We start from the raw sequence: 13,728 nt of genomic DNA, 5'->3' as shown, positions 1-13,728 counted from the left end.
TTATATTCATGTACAGTAAGTAATACAAATGCTGGGTAAGGCTGGAGCAATAGATGTGATGGGGGAGTAGAGAAGATTTCTTAGATTTTAGATTTTTTCATCATTAGAAGCCATTTGCCAAAAATCCCAACCAATGGTATAGCAGTGACCCAACATGCCCCCTTTACCCATCCATAGTAACACTGATTCTGTCTGGCTGCAAAACAAGCCTAACACAAGGCAGATACATCTGTGAGAACAACATGCCTAGCAGTTTTGGAAACAGCAGATGAAGAAGAAAAAAAATTGTCAGCAAAGGCCAGAAGCATGCCATGGTTCTTAGACCTGCTCCTCATGTATATCATAGAGATTACAGTGCTGATAAAAGAATTCATCAGGTTAAACTTGTGAAGGGTGATTCAAAGAGCATGAGACATCATTTTCAGACATGGATAAACCAGACCCCATAGAGAATATTCAGGATGTACTGGAGAAGACTTTACACAGTGGTCCAACTCTCCAATCCTCAATACCAGATCTTGGAGAGAAATTTCTAATTCATGAAACAGTTTAAGATAACTTTTGCTTTCAGACATGATGCATTATCAAGGAAGTAGCCATTAGAAGATGGGTAAATTGTGGCCATGAAGGGATGCATATGCCGCCTACACCAGCCTGGACTTTTGTCCAGGCATTTTACTTAGCCTACTCAAGCCTCAGCTTCCTGTTCTTGGCTGACAGTTGGTAGAACCCAAAGTTGTCTCTTACTGTTGTACTGCATCTGCATCAGTGTTCAACAGGTACATTCCAAGGTGCTCTACTACTTACTATAATTGTACAGAGTGGTTATCAGGGTTACAGTTGCCTTGCTGTTAGCTCACATCAGTCTGGCCATTCTCCGTTGAATTCTCACATGACCAAGGTATTTCCATTATCTGAACAACTCACTGGATGTTTTTCTTTATTGCACCATTCTGAGTAAATTCAAGAGACTGTTGTACATGTAGGTCACAGTAGATCAGCAGTGTCACCTGCAGTTCTGGCACCTGCAATCTGTAACGACTCTACCTGCACTTCACCCTTCATTGCCCTTGTCCAAATACTGAACTGGTTCCATCACAGTTACTTCCAGGTTTTATGGACATAAATGGCACACACACATTGTACTTGGTGCAAAGTAGTGTTAGTTTATCTATGTACTGAGACATATCATTGTTTTTTGCCATTGTAATTCTGTGCTTTCAATCCTGTGCTCTATTTATTGGATTGACCATCTTTTGGATTGTGTTTTTTTGTACCTTTACATTGGCGACTGTTTTGGCCAGGGTTTCGAGTATTGGCTAAAGGATTGTTTGTGGATGGATCCTGCAGTAGGATCAGTAGAGAGACAGTATGAAATGTGCACAGCATAGGCTGGGGAGGCAGTCCCAGGTCTGCTGATGTCAGCTCCATGTCAGGGGAACTTGCGTCACAGAGTGGGAAGGGCCCTTCTCCTCCCCTATTGGCAGGTATTCCCTTGGAGATTTTCCCTTGGAGCAGTTGCACAACAAGACCCTGAGGCACACCTTCAACCAAGTGAACTCAAGAGTAATTGATCACCAACCAATTCCGCTTAACATTGCGTTATTCCACCTATATTTTATATCCCACCTATATATTTTGGTTATTTAAAATAGATTATATTGAGCAACACAGGACACCCAAACTGAAGCAGAGAAGACATACGTATTAGTACTGAAGAGCTATAGAGAGCTTCTGTTCCATGCTGTTCCACTAAGCTATTGCCTGCTTTTATTGGAGATATTCACAGGTGGTGTGTGGGATGTCAGCTGGTGAACCCCTACAGCCACACCAAAAGCTCCTTTGCAGGCATTACCATTAATCAAGGTCCCCTTCAAAAGAATTGGCATGGACCTTGTTGGGCCATAGACTATGAGGTAATGTGAACGAATAAAGGTGGGGTATGGCAGGTTTACCACCTCACTTTCCTTAACCCATGAGAAGGTGGTTCCTGTGGCTTTGGTGACAGTAGTTCTAGAGAAGTAACAGCTAGGACCGGAAGCTCCTAAAACAGTAAACCTGAAAATAGTGGCTCAATCTACCCTGGTCCCTAATTGTGAATGAAAGCAGTGCATGAATTATTAAGTAGGTTGTGATAGTAGTGGTGTTATTCAGTGGAGTTCAACATTCTGATCACCTGCACGCAGAAGCTGTCCTGAAGCCTGCTGCTGCGGGATCTAATGCTGTGATATTATCTGCCTGATGGTAGTAGTGAGAGTAGTACATGGTTGGGTGGCTGGAATCTTTGATGATCCTCCATGTTTTCCTCACACGCTGCCTGGTGTAGATTTCCTAAAGGGATGGAAGCTCACCTCCGACAATGTACTCAGCTATCTGTTCCACTCTCTGTAGAGCTCTGCTGTTGAGGCTAGATACCAGGTGGTGATGCAGTCAATCAGAATGCTCACCACAATGTATGTGTATGGGCTTCAATGCCAGAAGTCTTTAAATTTTAATTAATTTAGGTATTGTTCACTCCAGCACTGGGTGCCATAGACCCTGGGTGCAGCAGCGGAAGACACAAGCCAGGCCCTGGGCGAGGGCTCCTCCTCTTCCACCACCACCAGTTTTTGAGATCTCTACCCAGAACCACTGGTCATGGTTGAGATGGTATGCAGCACATCACCCACAATGAGGATCATCATGTCAGGACTGCTTCCCACATACTAATGAGGAATTGAGAGGTTCAGTAGACAATTTGCTTTAAACAAATGGTTACAGTCACAGTGTCAAGATCAGAAACTGCTTTTTGTTGGAATGTCTTCTGGGAGCGTTCTAGACTCTTCCATGCTAATGGGCTGCACCACAGCAGAGTTGGAGTGGAGCTCCTCTGGGACAACATCTCCAGGATGCTACGCATAGACTGGTAAGTCATAATTCAAATCACAATTATGACAGCAAATGTTTAACTCATCAAATTGATACTGAAATTGATATTGAAGTGCACATATAGCTCATCCTATAGAAACCGTGTGTCTTCCCTGAATAGAGAGATCAAAGAATAAATTCACTACAAGTTCTAATAATAATCTTATCACAACTGAACCAGAAATGTCAAATAAGCAAACAAAAACAATTTCTAAAGTTTTGGCTTCACATTAGATTCCTTGCACCCAAAGCACTTATTGCAAATGAAATGATCTCAGATAACAGTCTTGATGCACTCTGCTTTACCAAAACCTGGCTTAAAATATATGACTACACTGGTCTGAATTAGTCTACCCCAGGGGTGTCCAATCAGTAATGACCAATAAGTTGGTCATTATTAAGAAAACAGATTCTATATAAAGAAACCTGAAGTAGATCCTAACGAATTATCAAATTACAGACAAATTTCAAACTCAATTATGAGTTTATAATTATAATTGTCTGCTCAATTATTCTCCTTCTTACAGGAAAACAATATCTCTGAAGAATTTAAGTGAGGTCTCATACCCCATCATAGTACAGAAACTATGCTAGTTAAAATCACAAATGACTGTTTTTAACTTCAGACAAAGGCTGCATCTCAGTATTAGTTTTGCTTGATCTTAGTGCTGTATTTGACACTATAGATCATGACATTCTCCTAGATTGCTTACAAAATTACATAGGTATTCAGGGACAGGCATTAAAATGGTTTAGATCCTACCTGTCTGATCAATACCATTTTGTATATTTAAATAGTTTAATCTGGTATTAAACTTTGAACTTTGGGGTCCCACAAGGATCAGTTTTAGGACCTCTGCTTTTAGAAGTCATGGGATTAGTTTCCATTGTTACGCTGATGATACCCAGTTATACATCTCATCAAAACCAGATGAAATATCTAAATTATCTAGGTTAACTGAGTGTGTTAATCATATAAATGATTGGAATACTTGTTCTATTATTAAATTCTTATACTAAATTGTCCTGTTTGCACGCACGTCACTTTACATTTCACTTTACATTTTTATATTGATCCTGTGATCCTGTTTACATGTGTCACTTTAATATTGCACTCCTGTTTACATGTCACTTTAATATTTGCACTCACTGTCTACACTGTTCTTTTGCACAAAATCAGTCTATATGTTGTTTGTCTGCACTGTCTTATCCCGTCATCCTGTGCACTTCTGTTGTATGTCTAGTCTTTTCTTGCACATTAAGTATAGTTTAGTTTTATCTCTATGTTTAGCTCTATGTTTGTCTGCGTCACTGTACTTTGTCTTTGTTATGTGTAGCACCTTTGGTCTAGGAGGAACGTTGTTTCATTTCACTGTGTACTGCATCAGCTATACATGGTTGAAGTGACAATAAAGCTTCTTTGACTTTTTTTTTTACTACTACTATAGTATACTAAATACTATTGTAATGCATTACTAGGTGGTTGTCCTGCACCTTCTATAAACAAACTACAGTTAGTCCAAAATGCAGCTGCCAGAGTTCTTAACAGGTCAGTAAAATATAATCATATAACCCCAATATCATCATCCCTACACTGGCTACTTGTTAAGTTTATTATCAATTACAGACTATTGCTACTTACTTACAAGGCTTTAAATGGTTTAGCACCCAGTCCTCTAATGTGCTACCATCTGTCATGCTCTTTGAGATCACAAAACTCCAATTTTCTGGTAATTCCCAGAATATGAAAGTCCACTACAGGCAGTAGAGTGTTTTTGTATTTTTTTGGAATAGCCTTCCTGACAGTGTTCAGAGCTCAGACACACTCTCCCAGTTTAAATGTAAATTAAAGACATCTCTTTAGCCAGACATACACATAATACATCCCATAACCTTGTGCTCCAGTACATCTGATCAAATACACATTATCATCTAGTGTTTGCTTATATTATGAACAGCAGCTACGCTAATTCCTCACCACTTGCTTCTCTTTTTCTGCCCATCCTGAGGAATCTAGAGACTGTGCCAGCTGTAGTTTTTTCCACTTCATGAAGATTTTGGACCTTCAGTGAGAAGAGACCAACCCTGTGATAATCCTAAGGCAATAAGATGGGGATGTGGTAGCTTAGTGGTTAAGGCGTTGGTCCTAGCTCTGTGTTGTTTTTTTCATATTTTGATCTTTATGTTGTATGTTTATGTAGCATCAGGTCCTGGAGAAACGTTGTTTCATTTCACTATGTACTGTGTCAGCTATATGTGGTTGAAATGACAATAAAGCTTCTTGAGTCTTGAAATCTTGAATCTTGGACTACTGATCGGAAGGTTGTGAGTTTAAATCCTTGAGCAAGGCCCTAAGTTGCTCAGTTGTATAAAATGAGATAAAATGTAAGTTGCTCGATAAGGGTGTCTACCAAATGCCAGAAATGTAAATGTAAATCAAGAGATGTACCAGCTCTGGTTGGATTCTGCTCCGTGAAGATTTTGGACATTATAAAGTGAAGATGCCATTTGGACATGGATAACAACCTCCTAATCAATACACAAAATAACATCCTACATATGCTGTATCTCCATCATTGAGCATTTGAAAGCTTCGGCATGGAGGAGTTAGTATTAAATCTATAATGAAGATGTTGAGCTAATTTAAGAGTTGCTTAGGAGCCTCTGGTTACACAACTCCAATTGCCTGTATTTGACTGTAGAAAGGACATTATTCATAATCACACTATCCTGTGTTTATGGTAATTCACACTCGCCGGTGTTTATAATAATTTATAATCACACTGTCTGGTGTCACCCAAATGAGGATGGGTTCCCTTTTGAATCTGGTGCCTCTCAAGTTTTCTTCCAGTTCCATCTAAGGGTGATTTTCTTTGCCACAGTCACCTCAGGCTTGCTCATTAGGGATAAAGACAATAAATTTAAATTTGTCTAATATTAATCATAACCTTTTTGTTCTATATTTCTTATGTTCTGTAAAGTTGCTTTGAGACAATGTCCATTGCTAAAAGTGCTATACAAATAAAATCGAATTGAATTATTACACACTTGGACAAAATTGTTGGTACCCTTCCATTAAAGAAAGAAAAACCCACAATGGTCACTGACATAACTTGAAACTGACAAGTAATAATAAATAAAAATGTACTGAAAATTGACTAATAAAATCAGACATTGCTTTTGAATTGTGGTTCAACAGGAGCATTTAAAAAAAAAACTAATGAAACTGACCTGGACAAAAATGTCCTAGAAATGATTGAAAATAATTTAACCATAGGGACATGTTGAACTAAAGTGTGGCTTGTTATTAGCATCACAGGTGCTAATTACAAAACAAACTTGAAATCAGTCAGTCTGCCTATTTAAAGAGTGAAAAGTAGTCACTGTGCTGTTTGGTATCATGGTGTGCACCACACTGAACATGGACCACAGAAAGATAAGGAGAGAGTTGTTTTAGGAGATAAGAAGGAAAATTATAGACAAGCATGTTAAAGATAAAGGCTGTAAAACCATATCCAAGCAGCTTGATGGTCCTGTGACTACAGTTGCACATATTATTTAGACCTTTAAGGTCCACAAGACTGTAGCCAACCTCCCTGGACATGACCACAAGAGGAAAATTGATGACAAATTGAAGAGAAAGATAATACAAATGGTAACCAAAGAGCCCAGAACAACTTCCAAAGAGATTAGAGGTGGACTCCTGGGTCAAGTAAATCAGTGTTAGATTGTACCATCTAAGGACATCCACAGAGCACCACAGGAGGTCTTGCATACCAGTGGCCATCAAACTCTATAACTACTCCCCTTTGAGTAGGGAGTGGAGCTGACCAAATGGACACTGACAGTATCAAAATTTCACAATAATTACAATGTTCATTTATATAATACCATGTGCAATATCATACCATCATACCATGTGCAATATCACATCATGTTCAATCGTTCCCTAGCACCTTTTTTATACTTTTGAATACATTTTGTATGTATAGATTTTTTGTTTGTCCCGCACACTTGCAGGGTCCGCTGTTTCGTAGCGGATCAATTGACCCACCTGATTTGGCACAGGTTTTTTTTTTTATGCCGGATGCCCTTCCTGTCACAACCCTCCCATTTTTTATCCAGGCTTGGGACTGGCACTGAGAGTCAACTCTGGCTGGGGTGGCGCCCTGCCCAGAAATCGAACCCCGGGCCATGGCAATGAGAGCGTATATATATATATATATATATAGATTACTTCATATATTTTTCATTTATATTTTATTTAGATTTTTCAATACATTGTGTACATTTGGGTGTTCATTTGGGTATATATATATATATATATATATATATATATATATATATATATATATATATATATATATATATATATATATACTACCAGTCAAAAGTTTGGACACACCTTCTAATTCCATGGTCTTTCCTGAAGTTTATTTCTTTCTACATTGTAAAACAATGCTGAAGGCGGCCGAAATACACAATAATGTCCTCTGATCAGTTGATATTGAGATATGTCTGCTACTGATGCTCTGTAAAGCCTTCATAACGGCTCTAATCTGAGGTGCTGTTAATTGGTGATTTGTGAGGCTGGTCACTCTAAATGAACTTCTCCTCTGCAGCAGAGGTAAGTTTTGGTCTTGCTTTACTGGGATGGTCTTCATGTGAGCCAGTTTCATCATGGGGCTTGATGGGTTTTGCAAATGCACTTGACAATACTGTTCTTGCAAGAACTATTCCAGAACACCTCACCTTTGTGTCTTAAAATAACAACTGACTGTTTTTTGTTGTCATTACATATGGATTACTTAAGTCCATGTGTGTTATTTCATAGTTTTGAAATCTCCAGTATTGTTCTAGAATGTAGAAAATAAATCCCTAAACAAAAAACACTGAATTAAAAGGTGTGTCCAAACTTTTGACTGGTAGTGTATATATTGTTATTTCATTTATTTTTCAATTATATTTCTATATTTCATTTCTATATTTATATTTATTTCTCTTATAATCTAAAACAGTCTCTGGCAAAAAATTTCCTTCAGGATTAATAAAGTTCTATCTTATCTTATCTTAGCTTAGCTTAGCTTAGCTTAGCTTAGCTTAGCTTAGCTTATCCTGCCTTCCCCTTTGTGGGGGCCCTGACTTTGCACGTAGTCAGAGAGGTTCACAATACCCCAGAGATAATAAATAATAAATGTATACCTGCATTTGTGCCTGTACCTGCCACCCTGACATCCAGACATTTAAATATTTACAAAAACATAAATGCCAAGGTTTGAGAAAGGCAAAGAATGCCCTGTTTCTAAAGCTACAGTCAGCATGTTCATGTTCAAGGTATTTAGGCTCAATAGCACATGACATTTCGTTGTTGAGCTGGTTAACATGCATCTTATTTACAAATATAACTTTTTTTATCATTTTAAAACAGTTTTCTTTTTTAATCCATTTATTTATTTTAAAACAATATTTACCCAAACATACGACTATGTGCTCTAATGTTAGTAGAAGACGCCATGCAAAGCAGCATATAGCAGCAACAGACAGAAAAGAAAAGATGGACAAATTTTAGTATGGCAGAAAAGGAGAGGTACACACCTGCAGGGGTCACACCAGTCCATTTGTTGATTGAGGCCGAAACGAGCTCGGCATTTCTTATGGAAGCCAGGGTCTGAGTGCAAACCAGCAAGCATGCACACATAGAAAATAAAGGAGCAAAAGGAACATTGGAAGAAAGGGAGAGGGAGAAGATATGGGCAGAGTCCACTGTTAACAGACAGAAATGCAAACGAAAAAAAAACATTAAGTTAGAACAGAAAGTTCAAAAAAAAAAAAAAAAATCCATGCGAAGAGAAATTTCCTTTCAAAACTGGTTACTTTATTGTACAAGGAGGTCTTCTGTGTTCTCAGCCAGAAAATGTAAATTCCCTGTGTGGGAGATTAGTTAGACTAAATCAGTAATGGGATGTTCAAAAAGCACATATGAGTGTGATGGTTGCGTGTCCACAACTTTTGGCCATATAGTGCAGCTATTTCTAAAATTTTAACAATTAATATGGAATCTGTTTTTATATTATGATTGACCTGACATTGCACCAGGTTGCTGAAGTCAATGGAATTTACCAGGATATATTTTATGAAGATATATAAATATAACCATGGATGTACCTGTGGTAGAATCTTGTTGCTTGTCTCTTTTTCTTCTCTTCTTTTTGCCCTGTAAATAAATGCATACATAGTTAACCATTTGTTAAAGACATCCTTGCAGAAAAAGGACTAACTACATTAAAAAAAAACATAGTGGAGATTAATAGCAAATACATTACGTACATGCTTTTCCACAAAATCCAAACATTCATTGACTGAATTAAATGAGTGGTAAATCTTCTTTCTGCTTGTGTCTGTGACATTAATTTATGACTTATGGCTATGCACAGACCATCCCATCCCCCATTTTTACAGTGAAATTTCATTCGTCATAATTAAATTATTAGTCTCATTGGTTGTGTTTATTCAGGCTAACTTTATTTTATGTTTCACATTCTTTAAATAATGCCAATAATATTACTGATTTACACAATTTTTGTCAGTGGTATTCTTAAACACTGACCTAGTAAACTTATTAAAGGATTTGTTTTATATGAATACAAGCCATTTTATATGTCTAAATATATCTGGTTGGGTATATGCCTGCTAAATGCTGTAAACATAAAAAAATAAGCAATTTAACCATAACATTATATTCCATACAAATATGATTTGAAGATGATCAAATAAATTTAGTTAGTCTTCTTAACACTCAGGAGCATAAGTAAGGTTTGAAGATTTTTCTGAATTGACACAATTTTTATAAATAGTTTAATGAATGAATAGTGCAAATGTGTTCATAACCAGTTTGATAATGTGTTAATGGTTTACATTTATGTTAGCAATTTAAAGATTTTAATAGTCTAACAATTTGATCTCATATTTTTATTATTAAAATTATCATGGATTAAAGAGGGAAAAGGTGTTCAAAATGGGACTCACGTATATGGACATCCTGCTTGAATGGAATGAAGCCCTGCACCCACCCACACCAGCCCTTTCCAGATAAGTTTGGACACCTCTGATCTAGGCAGTGCTATACATGTTTATTCATGTCCATATCTTCCTTCCTTTTTTGGAATGGAGTTAAGATCTAATAACTTTCTTTTCTCAGGATCAAAGTCCAAATAAGCTGATATTTGGCATGCTACAGATGAAAATGCATAAGTTTTGTGACAATAGCAGTGACCTTGTGATAAATCTTGATTAGTATGTTTATTTATGAAAACTATGATTCTATGCACCTTGGAAATAACTGGCCAATGGGGCTTATTATTTTTGCAATGCTTATGTTTATTCTTATTGTTATTATTAAATGGGTAAATGGGTATTGTGTTTGTTACTTCTTCTTCGGCTTCTTCCTACTTCTTCTTCTTATACAGTGGTAGTCTATGGCAGCCCTCAGATTTCTATGTTAAAAAACAGGTGCCATGATGAGGAGATAATCAGTGTTATTCACTTCATCTGTCAGTGCTCATAATGTTATGCCTGATCAGTGTATTTTGGGACCCTATCTACAGGGAGGTAAAAAAGTTCAACTCATTTGATCGCTAGAGGGCACTAAAACATAAAAAACACATTTTTGTTACTTTGAAACCATTTGGAATACGTGAATAATTCAGTTTTTTTCTGATTTCTGACAAAATACTGAGTCACCAACATGCAACGTTTTTTGGTCCACCATTTCTGAATTTCCACCATTTTGCAAAAATGTTTTTATTTGATTTGACTGCTACGTGGCTAGGTTTCCACTTCTTTTGCTTGGCATGATTTTTTAATCTTTTTTTAAAATCTGATTTCTTAGAAGCTTCTAAGATGCTCATTGTTTCAAATTATTAGCAATTAGGTTCTTCCCTGTGTCAGAGATTAAACTACATCTTGCTTTTTTTTCTTTTTCAAGTGAAGGCCATCTACTACGGATCTGTTTCATATAACATCGACAAATGTTCAATTATGGTATGTTCTCTCATACGCGCTCATAAGCTCTCACTATGACAAAGATTCAGCTTGTTCAGTGTGTTCAGTGTAGTCATTCTTCCACTGTCATTAGTAATACTTTGATGCTCTCTGACAGAGAAGATTCAAGCTTTAAAAGTGTGCATCCAAATGCTAGAGAGGATTTGCAGCAGTGAGAGCAGCATTTCTGTAGGGGGACATCTGGGTGCCTTAGATGGATGCCTTAGCAATCCCCTAACTGCATCATTAGAGCTCATAGATGGGTGAAAGGGTGACAACTCAGCAGCATGATCACAAAGCCAAAGCTAATGCTAAGGCTTATGCACAGAAGCACCACTCCTCTCTGATTTATATGTCTAACAGGTTTGTTCTGCACAGTGAAGCACACACTTGTTATAGGAGACTCTATCTTAAGGCACATCAAATAGAAGGTAATCTTAGGGTCTGAGGCAAGTATTTAAGGGTAGTTTTTCATGTAGGAGCTAAATGATATATACTTTAGAATAATAATATATATGATATATACTAAGAATAACATTGCAGAGGTATGTAAAGTAGTGAAGGCGATGTGTAATATGCTCTATATGCAGTAATATTCTCTGGCCCTATACCAGTACAGGGTGGTGATGTGGCATACTGTTATGTGAAATCAGTGTGGGCTTTATAAATAATTAGAGCAAGGTTGGCCAGTTAGGTTGGTTTGGTATCCATCCTACTCCGGATAGTGCTGCCCTCATTTCTTGCAGCAAAACACCTAGTCTCAAAACAGTCTTAATTAATTGGTAACAATCCAGAGACAAGGCTAGGGAGCATTTACTAGCTGCACTAGTCACTCTGGTTCCACAATATAGAAAATGTGTCTGTTCCCAGAGCGAAACAAAAATGTAGAAATACATAATAAAAATGTTTGTTTTGGTAACCTAAATAAAATAAGATGATACTGAATGCATAGCCAGTAATTTTTATTTGAAGCTATGATTGTTAAATATTAGAGCTCTTACATCTAAAGCACCCTCCTCTTTAAAGTCATCAGCTTGATCCCTAAATCATACTTGATCCCTTACCTACATGTTTTTCAAACAGAAAATTCCAGAAGCAATCGAACCTATTCTGAATAACCAATTCTTCCCTTAGCATAGGCTATGTACCTAAATCTTTCAAACAAGCAGTTGTCAAACCCTTGAATAAAAAAAAATCTGAGCTAAACCCATGTCAGCTGTCCAACTACAGGCCAATATAAAACCTCTGCTTTATCTCCCAAGATCACAGAAATGGTTGCAAAACACCAGTTACACTCATACCTACATAGTAATAAGATTCAGAAAATGTATCATTCAGGAGCCTCATCATAACGTAGATGGTGCTGGTTAAAGTGGTAAATGACCTACTACTAACCCTCTGATCAGGGCTGAGTCTGCTTTCTGCTGTTTCTTGAAATTAGTACAGCTTTTGACACCACTGATCATAACAGGCTAGGAAATGCTGTTGAAGCCCTCTCCTGGCACAGGTCGTATTTGCCTGATTATCAATTTGTAGATGTACAGTAAATCATGACTTCTCTTGTATACCAAGTTAAAGTTTGGTGTTCTGCAAGGTTGATTTAGGCCCACTGCTTTTTTCTTTAGATAGGCTACCTCTGTTATACTGATGACACACATTTATATCTTTCAGCAAAGCCTGATAAGACGCATCAGCTTAAAAAAAAGTTAAGGAATGTGTAAAGGACATGGATATGTATTAACTCCTATTTAATTTTGACAAAACATATCCAGACAGAAATAAGCTTTCTGATATCTATACTATCACTGGATGGCCATTCTGTTACATCATGTGCAGCAGTAAAAGACCTTGGTCTGAGTATTGACTCCAGTCTTCTTCATTTGAAGCTCATGTAGTAGTCACTACAAATTTTTTCTTGGAGCCAGTGTAATGGGTAATATACCACCATGCCTATTTCAATCAAATGATGCAGGCTACTTGATGGTACCTTAAATAGTAAAGGCTACAGCAGTGGCAGAGTGCTGATGGTGAAGTGTATTGTTGTTTTATTTCCCAGGGCACCCTTGGGCCTGTGTTACCTTATGGCTCCCCCTTTTACTTATGCTGTCATAGCTAGCCTTTCCAGGGGTCATGCTTACACTCTGCAAACAATAAACTGGACTGCAATTGGCACAAACTGTTTTGCACTCAAGACTCATCGGTGATAACACCAGCAAGGCAGACTTCATGTTATAACTAGAATGGATTCTTTGGTTAGGCAATTGCACTTTTTGACAATATAGTTCATAGTTTTAGAATGATTTATAATGACAACATCTGGTGTCACGCATATGAGAATGCATTCCCTTTTGTAATAGAGTCTTAGAGAGTTTTTCCTTGCTACTGGCTTGCTCATCAGTAATACATTTCAATGTAAAATGTATAATTTATGTCATGAATGCTGCTTTGTGACAACATTCATTATTAAAATGGAATTGAATTAAAGTCTGTACTTCCCTCCAACCAGTGCAGTGAATATAGTATATTTTATTTCAATGTATACTTAAAAACAGAAATTTAATTACTCATACATATTTTTACTCAGATAAGCTTATTTCAGTATTTACTAAATTAGTATTCAATAATTTGTTTATTTTATAACATGGATGTAGCTTATAAAGAGCCAGAATATTGCTATAACTGGATCCAGTTCCAGGGGCACTTTTTTCGAGAAACAAACCCTAACAGGATAAGTGCTTAGAATTTAACAGAGACTGAGACTACCATGCTGAGCATCATAAC

At 37.2% G+C, this 13,728-nt stretch overlaps 1 protein-coding gene across 7 annotated transcripts in view; it reads right to left on the bottom strand.

Annotated features, from left to right (window-relative positions):
- The window catches only part of tcf7 (transcription factor 7), a 64,301-nt gene that overhangs the window by 2,932 nt on the left and 47,641 nt on the right, over nt 1-13,728 (bottom strand). For 5 of the 7 annotated variants that reach the window (XM_058415790.1, XM_058415792.1, XM_058415789.1 and 2 more), the window contains 2 exons: nt 9,073-9,121; nt 8,503-8,575 (listed from right to left, as the gene is read on the bottom strand). In XM_058415790.1, coding sequence (XP_058271773.1) covers nt 8,503-8,575; nt 9,073-9,121 — 122 coding nt within the window. The remainder of the gene's footprint in view (nt 1-8,502; nt 8,576-9,072; nt 9,122-13,728) is intronic. The other 2 variants (XM_058415793.1, XM_058415795.1) reach the window with 1 other exon arrangement.

Source organism: Hemibagrus wyckioides, linkage group LG18 (assembly GCF_019097595.1).
Source record: "Hemibagrus wyckioides isolate EC202008001 linkage group LG18, SWU_Hwy_1.0, whole genome shotgun sequence".
Lineage (NCBI taxonomy): Eukaryota > Metazoa > Chordata > Actinopteri > Siluriformes > Bagridae > Hemibagrus > Hemibagrus wyckioides.
The sequence above is the reverse complement of the archived record's forward strand: the minus strand, read 5'-3'. Positions and strand labels throughout refer to the sequence as shown.